The sequence below is a fragment of the Lynx canadensis genome, chromosome D3 (assembly GCF_007474595.2).
Source record: "Lynx canadensis isolate LIC74 chromosome D3, mLynCan4.pri.v2, whole genome shotgun sequence".
Taxonomy (NCBI): domain Eukaryota; kingdom Metazoa; phylum Chordata; class Mammalia; order Carnivora; family Felidae; genus Lynx; species Lynx canadensis.
Window position 1 is genome coordinate 68,175,035 of NC_044314.2, and position 12,158 is coordinate 68,187,192.

Below are 12,158 nucleotides of genomic sequence, written 5' to 3' on the forward strand. Positions count from 1 at the left end.
GGGAAGCTTAGTTTTTACAGGTCTTCTGTCATAACAAGTGTGGCTCAGTCTACTAAACCATCATTCATTTCCAACTCCCCGCGCCCTCCACAGGGCTCCTTAGGCTGGGAATTCTGCAGTAGGGAGGGCCTGGGGGAACTGCCTCCTACTCCCAAAAAGCCTGATTGGACAGCACGGTCACATCACGGAAGATACAGAATGCTGGGCTTTTTCTCTGTCGTGGGAACTTGATGGGGGCAACGTCTCCTGAGTCCTGGCTGCTCTTGGCTTTCCTTTCGGATGGATCCCATCCCCCTTTCAGGATGGGGGACACTTTTAAGGAGACCCAACAGTGGCTCATTTCTTCAGGGTCCACATCTGGACCCAGGAAATATGATTCCTGTCCCTACTTCATTAGTGATGGGGAGCTCACTCCAACGCCTCCTTTCCCCTCTTGTCTCTCTCTGCCCCAAGGCAGGCAGGCAGCTCCAGTCTGACTGAGAGTCCTTACTCTCCTCTTGATGAGCATCAAATGCAGTCAGTCACTGGTCCCCAAGCCCCAAAGGCACCTGCCAAGCACCAAGTGTCCTTGAAGCCCTCCTCACCAGGCTTAAGGTGAAGACGAAACACTTCTCCCCTCCCCTAGTCCCCCCTCCCGAGTAACACTCGCTGAGTAGGTCCTTCTTGCAAGCCTCTTTAGCAGCCCAATAAATGCTTCGCCTTCTATAAGCTAGAGAGGGGGAAGGGCGCAGGTCGGAAGGGATGCATTGATGGCAGAGGCAGGTGCCATGGATACCCTGTCTCAGTCCTACAGCACTTGCCACGGTGTACCTACCATAGCTTCCTACTGCAAGCACCTCGTGGGCAGGCCAGAAGTGCTGGGGGTTGGTACACTTAAGAGCAACCCTCAGCCAATGAGGGATCAGTGTTGGAGGATGAATTCCCAGTTCCCTCTCCCCCGAGGTATGTTCTACACCATTGTTGACTGTTCCTGCGGGACTGGAGCCCAGGGCCCACAATGGAACTCCCCCATCGATGACTATATATTAGCTCCTCTGCTTCCTCCACCTCACCACCTCACCAGTGGCTGCCTGGGGTGGCCTCCAGACCAGCCTGACTCCAGGAGACATTCGTCTTTGCTCAGCTCTGCTTCTGGAGGACCCAGTTTCAGTCAATAGCGCTTTCAAAAGTAGGAATACTCAGAACCTATTTGCTTATTCTTAGCTCAGGGGACTTCTGCTGGAATCCCAGGACAATAGAAGTTGCAGTTAATAGTCTGTTGCACACGGTTTACAGCATGCGTTCACATAAGTCAGTGTTTCTCTGCCTTAGCGCTGTTGACATTTTGACCAAATGATTCTGTGTTGTGGAAGGCTGTCTTGTGCAGTGTAGGATGTTTAACGGTATCCCTGTCATTGACTCCCCAGTGACACCCCCTAGCTGGGACAACCATGTCTCTGAACATTGCTAACTCTCTTCTGGGGAACAAAACTACCCCTAGTTGAGAACCACTGATGGAAGTCATCTGCTGTAAGCAGCAATCTAAAGAGAGCATGATCATGATCATGGTGACAATGATGGCGGTGAAGATAATGGCGGTGGTGATGATGATGGTGGTGATGATGGTGGTGATGATGATGGTGGTGGTGATGATGGTGATGATGGTGGTGATGATGATGATGATGATGATGGTGATGATGATGGTGGTGGTGATGGTGGTGATGATGATGATGGTGGTGATGATGGTGGTGATGATGATGATGATGGTGATGGTGATGGTGGTGGTGATGATGGTGGTGGTGATGGTGATGATGATGGTGGTGGTGATGGTGGTGAGATTAGATGTTGGTGATGCTGGTGGGTGATGGTGATGGTGGGGTGATGATAATGGCAATGGTAATGGTGATGGTGGTGATGGTGGTGATGATGTGGTGAGGTTGATGGTGGTGATGTTCATAATGCAGAACATTCAAATGACTTGACCAGACTTGCTCAGGTGCTGTCAGTGGATTTAGAATTCCACATTTTCAGCATGCCTTATCTCACTCCAAAAGCCCATGACATAGGCCGGAAATATTAAGCCCAGTTCACAGACAAGGAACATCAGAAAAACCACATGCCCTCCGTGCAAGTATCAGAGCCAGGAATCAACCAAAGCTTTCTGATTTCCAAGGCAGTGTGCTCTTTCCAGCGCACCACCACTTCCTGCTTACAAAGGACAAAGAGCGATGCTAGGATTTTCAAATGAAAAGCTATTTGCATCCTTGGAGATGTTTCCACTGCATTTAGATCATTGAAATGAATGATAGAGTAAAGGCAAGTTGCAGACTCTCTGGAACCCACTGTTACCAGCAGACCGGCTGTGAAGTCAGCTTTCGGAATGATATCCGAGATCTACACATTTCACACCAGCCTAATCCAGCCCCTTTCATGAACGATTGATGTTTTCATGGTTCTTAGAGTTAAGAGGCTCTTCCCTATCACAGGTCAGAGCTGACATCAACCTCACTATTTCTGCTTCTAAGATAGACTTTCTGGCAGGCTCTTTCATACCATAGCATATTTGAGCACCTACGACATGTGCAAGAGAAGGCGGCAACTCTGGAGTTTCAGTACAATAGGGGTGGGAGGCTGGATAGCCTTAGCTGGAAACTGGCAGAGGGTATGATGAGTCTATGGCTCTGTCTTGAAGCCACACATGCAAAGCAAGTGACAGCTTTTATCAGGAAAGTGGTGCCAAGGAAGCCAATGGAGGTTATGGGGACAGTTAGAACGTCCCTAAATCAGCCCTTGGGCAAGTTTGCCTGAGAAATGTGAGAGATGCCGGGGAATAAAATACACCCCCTGCCCTCTGTGAGCACCACTTCCACAGTGTTCCTTGTGTTTCTGTCGTTTTTGTTCCTTCTCCTGGAAGCACCACCATGGGTGGTTTCCACCCTCCTCCGCCCTCCCTGACCACCCCTGCCCATGGGCACTGGATGAAGCTGTCACAAGGGATGGCTATTGTCACTCCTGCATGAGTTCCAGGAACTTTGCTCAGGGCCACTTCCTGGAATGCATCTCCTCAGGCAGTGTCTAGCTGCTTCATCCCAAGCAAGATGAGATCCAAACACATAAACTTGGCTCCTTAAGCCCTTCTGGTCTGGATCTACAGCCCTCCAGCCTTCTGTGTCCTTATAGCCCTCCAGTCTTTCTTGAGCATCCACAGGAAGCATCACCTCTTCCAGGGAGGCCGCCATGATTCCCCCAGTCTCCTCTCTCTGCACGTGCGTTGATTGTAACTGCTACCACAAGACCTGGTTTCCTTCCTAGTCTAAATATATCACCCCTCTGTGGTTCTTGTGAGCACAGCTTGGCATCTAGTAGGTGTTCAAAAATATTAGAGAGAGAGACACAAGAAGAGGGGAAAGATGTAAAAGGGAAGGGAAGAAGGAGAATAGAAGGAAGAGGCATAAGTTAATAGCTGTCTCCAGCCAACACTGAATTATCGGGCATTCTTTCAATCAGAGATCAATTTTATCTGGCACACCTAACATAACACATGTTTCTCTGGCACATTGAAGTGCTTTCTGGATTATTAACTGTCCATTGCAGTCCTGATATTTAGTGTCAAGGTGCTTTCTTTCATTCACGTATTTGACAATGTGTCATCCTTTCCTGTTATGAATATTGACAGCAGGTTTGAGTACATTTCATGAATAAGGTGCCCCCATCCCACCCTCTGCCCCATCCCCTACACATAATAGATACCTGGCTTTGATTTTGAGGACTTTGCCACATGATGAATGGAAGATCATTTCACCTGACATGAAAATGCAGGTTCTAATTAGCAAGCAGGCAGCTTGCTCTGCATCAAAGGATGAAAGGCCCGTGTCGCACCCCCAGCATGTAGCCCAGTGCCCGGCACTTAGCGTCACCAGCATTGGAGGCAATTTTACCGACAATGCAGCGTGCGACTGTGCAAAGACCTCCTTGCAGAAGAGACCATCTCCTGCGTGAGTCTTCAGAAGCCCAGTCCCCTCCCCAAACCCAGGCACCGTGTGTGCTCGTGGGAAGGATCAGCGTGCCCCGGTCACATCTGTGATCCATGCCTCCCTCCCCCCAGGGTCCTAGCCTAGTACCTGCTACCTAGGATGCCTTGGGAACATGTGTGTTGCCTGAAAAACTAATCAAAGGCTTGTTGTATGCCCGTGATTATAGTTCACGAGACCTCTCCTCTTCTCTTTGTCCCACCCCCAAGCCTGAACCTGAGCAACAGCGACATCCTGACTATCTATGATGGCGATGAGGTCATGCCTCACATCTTGGGGCAGTACTTGGGAACAGCGGGCCCCCAGAAGCTGTACTCGTCCACGCCAGACCTAACCATCCAGTTCCACTCAGATCCTGCTGGCCTCATCTTTGGGAAGGGCCAGGGATTCATCATGAACTACATAGGTAAGTGTCTCCTCCCGTCAATTTGTGTATGGGCATGCGTGTGTGTGTGTGTGTGTGGTGTGTGTTGTGTTAGATGATTTCTTTAGATGAGTCTTTGTGGGGGTTTTGTGCTATATGGGCACAGTAAATGTATGTAGTTTTTAAGCATTTGGACTCTCTGGTTGGAAGGACCAGGTTTGAGTTTTAGTGCTGCTATCAGTGGCTGTGGGATCTTGGGCAAGTCGCTTGGCCTCTCTGAGCTTTTTTGTCATCTGTAAAATGGAAAAACTGATAGCTGCTCCAGAGGCTTCATACCAGGACTCAGTAGATAATGCCTCATGACTTTCAGAGTCACAGCGTTCCCCTGGTAGTCAGCTGGGATTTTATATCATCAGCAAACTGTCCTGTGTTTGTGACTTCTCAAAGCCCCGTCTCCATCAGCTTGCCTGACCTGAAGCTTGGCTCTTCCTAAGGTCTCTTCTTCCCCTGCAGCCCCACTGAATGCAGAAGGCACTTGCCCTCCACCTCCAGTCCCGAGGGACATAAGAGAGGCAAGAGGAGTCTTCCTTGATCTTCAATGCGGCTTCCAAACCATTTCTGTCCCCTTCGTGTCCAAACAAACAAACAAAATCCAAAAAACACATGCTGTGAAGTTCAGGCTAAGTTCACGCTCGATCATCCGACACTCTCTTCTTACTGTTTCTTCCATCCACAGCCTTCCCTCCCCATCCCCCACTTATGAACCCCCCCCCCTTCTTCATTGCTGCAGTCACCCTTCTCTGCTCAACCTCTGAATGCTGGAGGGTCCCACTCCGTCCTGAGTCCTCTGTCTAGACTCACCCATGTGCTGTGTCGTCCAGTCCATGGTTGCAAGCAATACTTCTCTGTGTTCCATTGGCCCCTAATTCATACCGCCAACCTTGACCTCTCTCATGAACTATCTACTCAACTCCCTGCTAACTACCCTTCTGCATGTGTAACCGCATCTCAGATTTAACATGACCCATACAGAACTCTTTCCATCCCTACCGTCCACCCTTACCACCACCCAGGAGTTTCCACTGCTGCTCCTGTCCCTCTGCCCATCCCAGGAGATGGAACCACAGCTGTCCCAGTGTCCTCGCACACCTGAGGCTCACCCACAGGCTTCCTGAATCCCCACTCTTAGTGTTTCTCTGCACCTGATCTTCTTGGCAATAGCAGAGAACTTGGGAGACACCAGGAGGTACTCAAGACCTAACCTCTTTTGGCATCCAAGATGGTGGGTGGTTGTGCCCTGAGGATTTCAACGGGCAAGATGCGCCAGCAACCGGAAAACTCACTTGTGTCACCTAGGAGCTAGGTGGACACCTTGATTCCCATATGGAAAAGGGGGATAAAAAGAGCTCTCATTCTTCCAGTCTCCCCTCTACCATGCCCACCACCAAAGACCCTCTAGCTTGATCCAGATTCTGTGTCTTTGGTTCCCCCTTCCCCTTGGCTCGAAGATTTGCCCGTCCATCCTAATATAAAGCGTCTGCTGTGTACCACCTCTTGCCTCTAAAATACAAGCCCCTTCCTTGACCATTGGCTGCCTCAAAGAGCCGCATGCATGTGAAAACAAGTCCCTGGCTTTTTTGGTTTCTTTGTTTCTGGCTGGTAGACATTTCTCATCCCTTCCCGCTCTGCTACTCTCAGAGAGGCAGACACAAGTGTTGATCTTCTCTTTTATCTTTCTCTGGGGCCTTTCTTCCCTTGATTGTACTGCTAAGTATTTTCAGAGTGTTACTGCTGCCACTTTCCATGGGCTCTCCATTTTTTACTGGGGCGAGGGGGAAGCTGGGCATAGCAGAACAGCTCTTGCTGGCTATCTAGGCGAGGTGCCCTCCAGAGTCAGCTGCCTTTGGAAGGAGAGTTTCTGGTGGCTTGGCTTCAGTCTCTCTCCTTAGCCCTCTCTTCTCCTCCTGCCCACCCCTCCGCCTCCCAGTTGGAAGATGAGGTCATGGTTTTGCTCATTTGTCCCCTCTGGTGCCTGAGTCAGCCTTCCAAAACTGCATTCAGTCTGGTGGCGGAAATCTGACCCTGTGCAAGGCTGCTCAAGGTTAACCCGAAGTCTGGCCAATGTTCACTTTGGCACTATCTTGAAGAGGAGGTGTTCCTATTTATTGAAGCTGAAACTTTAGATTTGCGTGATGACTTGCACTTGGCAGGCACTCTTACATACATTATTTTATTTCATTATCTCCATTTTCCAGAGAGTTTGGTTCCCAAGAGTCTCTCTATATGTGCCAGGCCCTGCACTAGGCTCCAGGACCCGAGGATGAATAGACAGCTCTCCCTGCCTTTCTTTCTCTGGCTGGTGAAAGTGGGGGAGGCAGTCCCGTTAACAATGTCAGGATCACATGCTGCCCCGTGGGAGAGGCCAGTGGGGTTTTAGGGACACAGAGCCTGGCTAATGTGGGTACACAAAAAGAGAACAGTTGTGTTCTTCTTTCTGTTAAAGAAACACACGCTCGATTTCACAGGGAAGGCAGGTGGGTTTCTGCATTTAATCCTGATGCTGTCAATTGCTTGTGACTATCTGTGTTGAAGATCATGTTGAAAAGAACTCCAAGGAGGCCACGCCTGAAGTCAGTGGGAGAAGAATGACAGGATCGCCCAATGCCGTCTGCTATGGCATGGGGGAGGTCGTTGCTATCCTGGGTTTAACTAGGCATAGATGCAATTCTCATTGCACTGAAAGGTCACACGGAAGGGTCAGGGGTTTCCACGGTCATCTAGAGATTTCTGAAGCCCCTAGACTGATCTCTAGGCCAATACCCACCTCTGCAATGCGGCCAAGGCTATCTGCTAAGACTGCTGGCAGAACCTTCTACAGAAACACACGGGGCTTACATGATTCTGATCTCCCATAATTCAGCTTTGCCCAGAAAGGAGCAAAGAACCGTTCTCCTCATTGTTTCTTGTGCTTTGCTGGTGTCTGTGGCCAAAGTGCATGGAGGCAAGGAAATAAAAAAGCAGAGATGGGTGAGTTTTCAAAAAGATATTAGTCACTTGTGTGTTTATTCCTCCAATCCTAGGGCAATAAATACGCTCCATATTGTAGGTCAACTCCAATCAAATAACAGTAATTCCTGGGAGTCTGTGTTGAGGATTGGAGGTCTTGGTCTGACTCAAAGAAAGAGATTGTGATGATTGATTAGTGACGTCTGCCATGAGCATAAGACTGGTTAATGGAGGCATGTACTCAGTGCATTTGAGTATTTTCTTTTTAAATTTTTTTTCAACGTTTATTTATTTTTGGGACAGAGAGAGACAGAGCATGAACGGGGGGAGGGGCAGAGAGAGAGGGAGACACAGAATCGGAAGCAGGCTCCAGGCTCTGAGCCATCAGCCCAGAGCCCGACGCGGGGCTCGAGCTCACGGACCGCGAGATCGTGACCTGGCTGAAGTCGGACGCTTAACCGACTGCGCCACCCAGGCTCCCCTTGAGTATTTTCTTTGCCCAAAACTTGGACCATGATGCTGCTCTTGACCATGAGCGTAGGACCATGACTTCAGATCCTCATATTCCTAGGCCTGGCATATAGTAAGTGCTCACAAAATCTTAGTCAAACAAATCAATAAAACCATACAAAATTCATCTTAGTGAGGTGCTGGGGTGGCTCAGTCAGTTAAGCATCTGACTCTTGATTTCCACTCAGTCATGACCTCTTGGTTGTGGAAATCGAACCCCACGTTGGGCTCCATGCTGAGCATGGAAACTGCTTAAGATTCTCTCTCTCGCTCTCTCTCCCTCTGCCCTTCTCTCCCACTCCTGCGCTCTCTAAAATTAAAAAAAAAATTTTAACATCATCTTAGTGTCATATCATGCACATTTAGTTTTCACATTGCCTTAAATGATAAACAAGGTCATAATTCTTTTTTCAAGTTCATTTATTTTGAGTGTGAGAGGAAGAGAGAGAGAGCGTGTATGCAAATGTGAGCAGGAGAGGGAGAGAGAAACAGGGAAAGAGAATCCCAAGCAGGATCCACTTAACCACTGAGCCACCCAGGCACCCCCAGGGTTATAATTCTTGATCTCAACTCTATGATTGAGGACAGTGAGGTTCAGAGATGTTTATCAACATAACTGGAATCACACAGCTTCTAAAAGAAGGACAGACCCGAAGGGGAGGTCCTCCAACTCCTAGGCCAGCTTTCTCATTCTTAACAAAGTTAAGGGCCCATAAGGCTGGAACCTCCATCTGGGGTGCTGGGTAAATGTGCAAATTCTTGAATCAGGGTCTCCGGGGGTGGAGTCTAGTAACCAAAGAACAGGAAGGCTATGTGACTTAGCCAAAGCCAGCTAATTAGTGAACATTGGGGCCAAGATCTGAGTCATGGCGGCTCCAACTTGATAATCAAGAATGTGAGCACTGCAAAGGAGACGGTGGGTCTCACAGGAGCGTGTAGCCATGCTGACTCAGACTGAAAAGTCAGACAAGCAAACCTTTCTCCACCTCCGAGCACTTGGCACAAGGCAAACCATATATCCAGTATCTGCCCCCGTTTCTCCCCTTTCATCCATAGCTTGAACATTTGCAGCTGTGTCCTAAATCCTGGGCTTGGCTGATTTTTCAAAGGCCTAAATATAGAGGCTCCTGTTCCCCACGAAGCAACTCCAGGAGCCATTTCCCTCTCCCCTTCTTCTGGCAGACACCCGTGAGATCTCTGTTCCCCAAATAAAGTCATGATGAAATCCCAGGAAAAGCCATCGCTTTTTTCTCAGAATGACTTTCCTGCGGACGGCGAAGGTACACTCTGCTTTCCGCAAAAGCACATGAGAGCTGCGGATTCATTGCACAGCATCATTAGCTCGCTTCTCAAAAATCTGTGCAGTGGGCACTTGGAAGCAAGGTCGGGCTTTGGGTTGCTGGCTCAGTAACGAGGATTTGCCGAAGGAAAGCGGGATTATTCCAAGGGAAGACTCTATGGTAATGAGCTGGGGGTAGCATGTTTTGGGAGTGCAGTTAACGTTCGCTGATGGTTTGCAACATGATTGGAAGAATGCACCAATAATTATTTTATTTCCACAGATGAGTGTTTCTCTTAATCCAGATTGCAAAAATATATATCACAAATCCATCAGACCCATGTACTTACAGACCGGCTTAGGATGAGGCTGGGAGCGTTAGCTACCATTGCTGTGTAACAAATTATCCCCACCCCCTAAAATTAGCAGTGCACGTTTATGATCTCACAGTTTCTGTGGGTCCGGAATTCAGGAGTTCGTGCTGGGTGGTCCTGACTTGGGATTTCTCATGGGTTTGTACTCACGGTGTCCTCACGGTGTCAGCTGGGGTTGCACTCATTTGAACGCTGGATTGGGGCTGGGAGCGCCATTTCCAATATGGCTGACTCATGCGGTTAGCAAGTCAATGCCCATTGTTGGCGGGAAGCCTTAGATTCTCTCCACATGGGTCTCTCCAGAGGGCCGCCGCAGCATCCTCACAACGTGGCAGTTGCTTTCTCCAAAGAGCAAGAGGAGGGCCTCTCAACATCTTTGATGATCTAGGTGCCGGAGTCACACATTATCACTTCTACAATAGTCCTTTGGCTGTGCACATCAGCCCTGTTTGGTGTTGCGGGGAGTACAGGAGAGTGTGAATCCCTGGAGGTGAGAATAATGGGGTGAGGGCAGGCATCATGGAAGGGAAGGACCCGAGACCCAGAGAGAAGTGGCTGTCCCCCAAATCACGTTGCTAGTCAGTGTCAGAGCTAGGATTCTGTCTCGTTCTAAATCCTACACGGACTTTGTCAAACCAAAAGAATGCTTGATAGGCTCAGTGGCCCATGGGGAAAAGCTCATCGTAAAGATCCCGCTGGAGCAGAGTTCTTGCAATTTAAGGGATTTTTTTGAAGTGGGTTGCTTCTTTCTGGAGACCTTTTCTTCTGTCTGCACCTTTCCTCTGACGTTGTAAGGGAAGGCCCACCTCCTCATCCAAGGACGATGTTTTTGTTTAAAGAGGTGTCAAGGAATGACTCCTGCTCAGACTTGCCCGAGATCCAGAACGGCTGGAAAAACCACCTCTCACACGGAGCTCGTGAGAGGAGCCCGAATCACCTACCAGTGTGACCCCGGCTATGACATCGTGGGGAGTGACACCCTCACCTGCCAGTGGGACCTCAGCTGGAGCAGTGACCCCCCGTTTTGCGAGAAAAGTAAGAGCCCTCCGGTTTTCTTCTTCTGGGTCTGGGGGTGGCGAATCCCTCCCGTGGAGTATTTTTCACGTAGATGCCGCAGAATCACTTACTGTCAGATCTGGCCTCCCTCCTACCCCACCAACTCACTGGCGCTGCTCCCAGCTGTCATCTTGTGGCTCTAAGGGCAGGGCTGTCAGACCCAGGAGCCTCCGGAAGCCTGGCAGATGATGGAAATGAGTGAAACAGACTGAGTGCGAGACAGTAAGGGGTGGTGTAGAGTGCGGTACGTGGGAATGTAAGCCCACGTTAAAATGTCATTCAGATTGGTCGCTAAAATGCCTGCTGCAGCAAAGCAAGACCAATGCACCCAGGAGGCTGGAATGGTGGCTACCTGGATGAAGCCAGCTACCTGCGATAGGAGTTTCGAACTGGGGCTCCCAGGTCCCATTTGGATTGGTCTTGCTTGGCTGCAAGATGACATCAGGCGTGAGGGCCAGGCGTGGCCGGTGACAGCTGCGTCTGGTGTCTCGAGAAGCCAGCCAAGAAGAAAGTGCTTCTGGTTTCTACACCGAAGCCTTAGTTGGTGGAAGGTGGGGGAGGTAAATTTGAGGGTGGTCTCTTCCCACTAACCATTGGCTTCCTACCTCCTCCTACACAAGCCTCCAATCTGCAGCCATTTGCTGGGAACCCTTGGGGAGACTTCGGGAGACCCGCTCAGCCTGCCTGGAGTGACCAGTTGCACGATACGAAATATTAAGTGTCAGCAGGGAAAGAGGGTATCGGGGAAGGGTTGGGGGGGAAGGGAGGGCTACAGGCAATCCCTGTCAGAAATATTCCAGTGGCAAGGAAAGTTGATTATAATGGGGAGAAACAGGAGAGAGCTTGCTAGAAATCCACAGAATGGGCTGCATAAACACCTGTTCCCCGACACTACGTAGTGTCTGTGTTCATGTGTGTGAATCGTGACAGAAAATGAAAAGCCCACAGGGAGGACAGCACGTGTGGTGAGACATATCACCGGCACATTAACATGATCTACGTCGTCGTGATTTTAAAATGTTTTCGGGGTCTCCTGGGTGGCTCAGTCCGTTGAGCGTCCGACCTCAGCTCCGGTCATGATCTCATGGGTTTGTGAGTTCGAGCCCCGCACCAGGCTCTGTGCTGTCAGTGCAGAGCCAGCCTCGCATCGTCTGTCTCCCTCTCTCTCTGCCCCTTGCCTGGCTCATGCTCTCTCTCTTTCTCAAAAATAAACATGAAAAAAATAAATCAATAGGAAGCCTGGGTGGCACAGTCAGTTAAGTGTTCGACTCGGCTCAGGTCAGGATCTCACAATTCATGGGTTCGAGCCCCGCGTCGGGCTCTGTGCTGACAGCTCGGAGCCCGTAGCCGGCTTCGGATTCTGTGTCTCCCTCTCTCTCTGCCCCTCCCCAACTTGCGCGTGCTCTCTCTTTCTCTCAAAACTCTACATTTTTAAAAATTAAATAAAAAGGTAAGTAAACATTAAAAATTTTTAACTAAAAAATAAACAGTGTTTAAATATACATGTCTTAATGATTTTTAATTTTCTTAGTAACAATGATTTGTCAAATTCTTGAACA

At 49.4% G+C, this 12,158-nt stretch overlaps 1 protein-coding gene across 1 annotated transcript in view; it reads left to right on the forward strand.

Annotated features, from left to right (window-relative positions):
* The window catches only part of SEZ6L (seizure related 6 homolog like), a 187,151-nt gene that overhangs the window by 151,145 nt on the left and 23,848 nt on the right, over positions 1 to 12,158 (forward strand). The window contains 3 exon segments of the mRNA XM_030335829.1: positions 4,220 to 4,416; positions 10,383 to 10,435; positions 10,437 to 10,578. Coding sequence (XP_030191689.1) covers positions 4,220 to 4,416; positions 10,383 to 10,435; positions 10,437 to 10,578 — 392 coding nt within the window.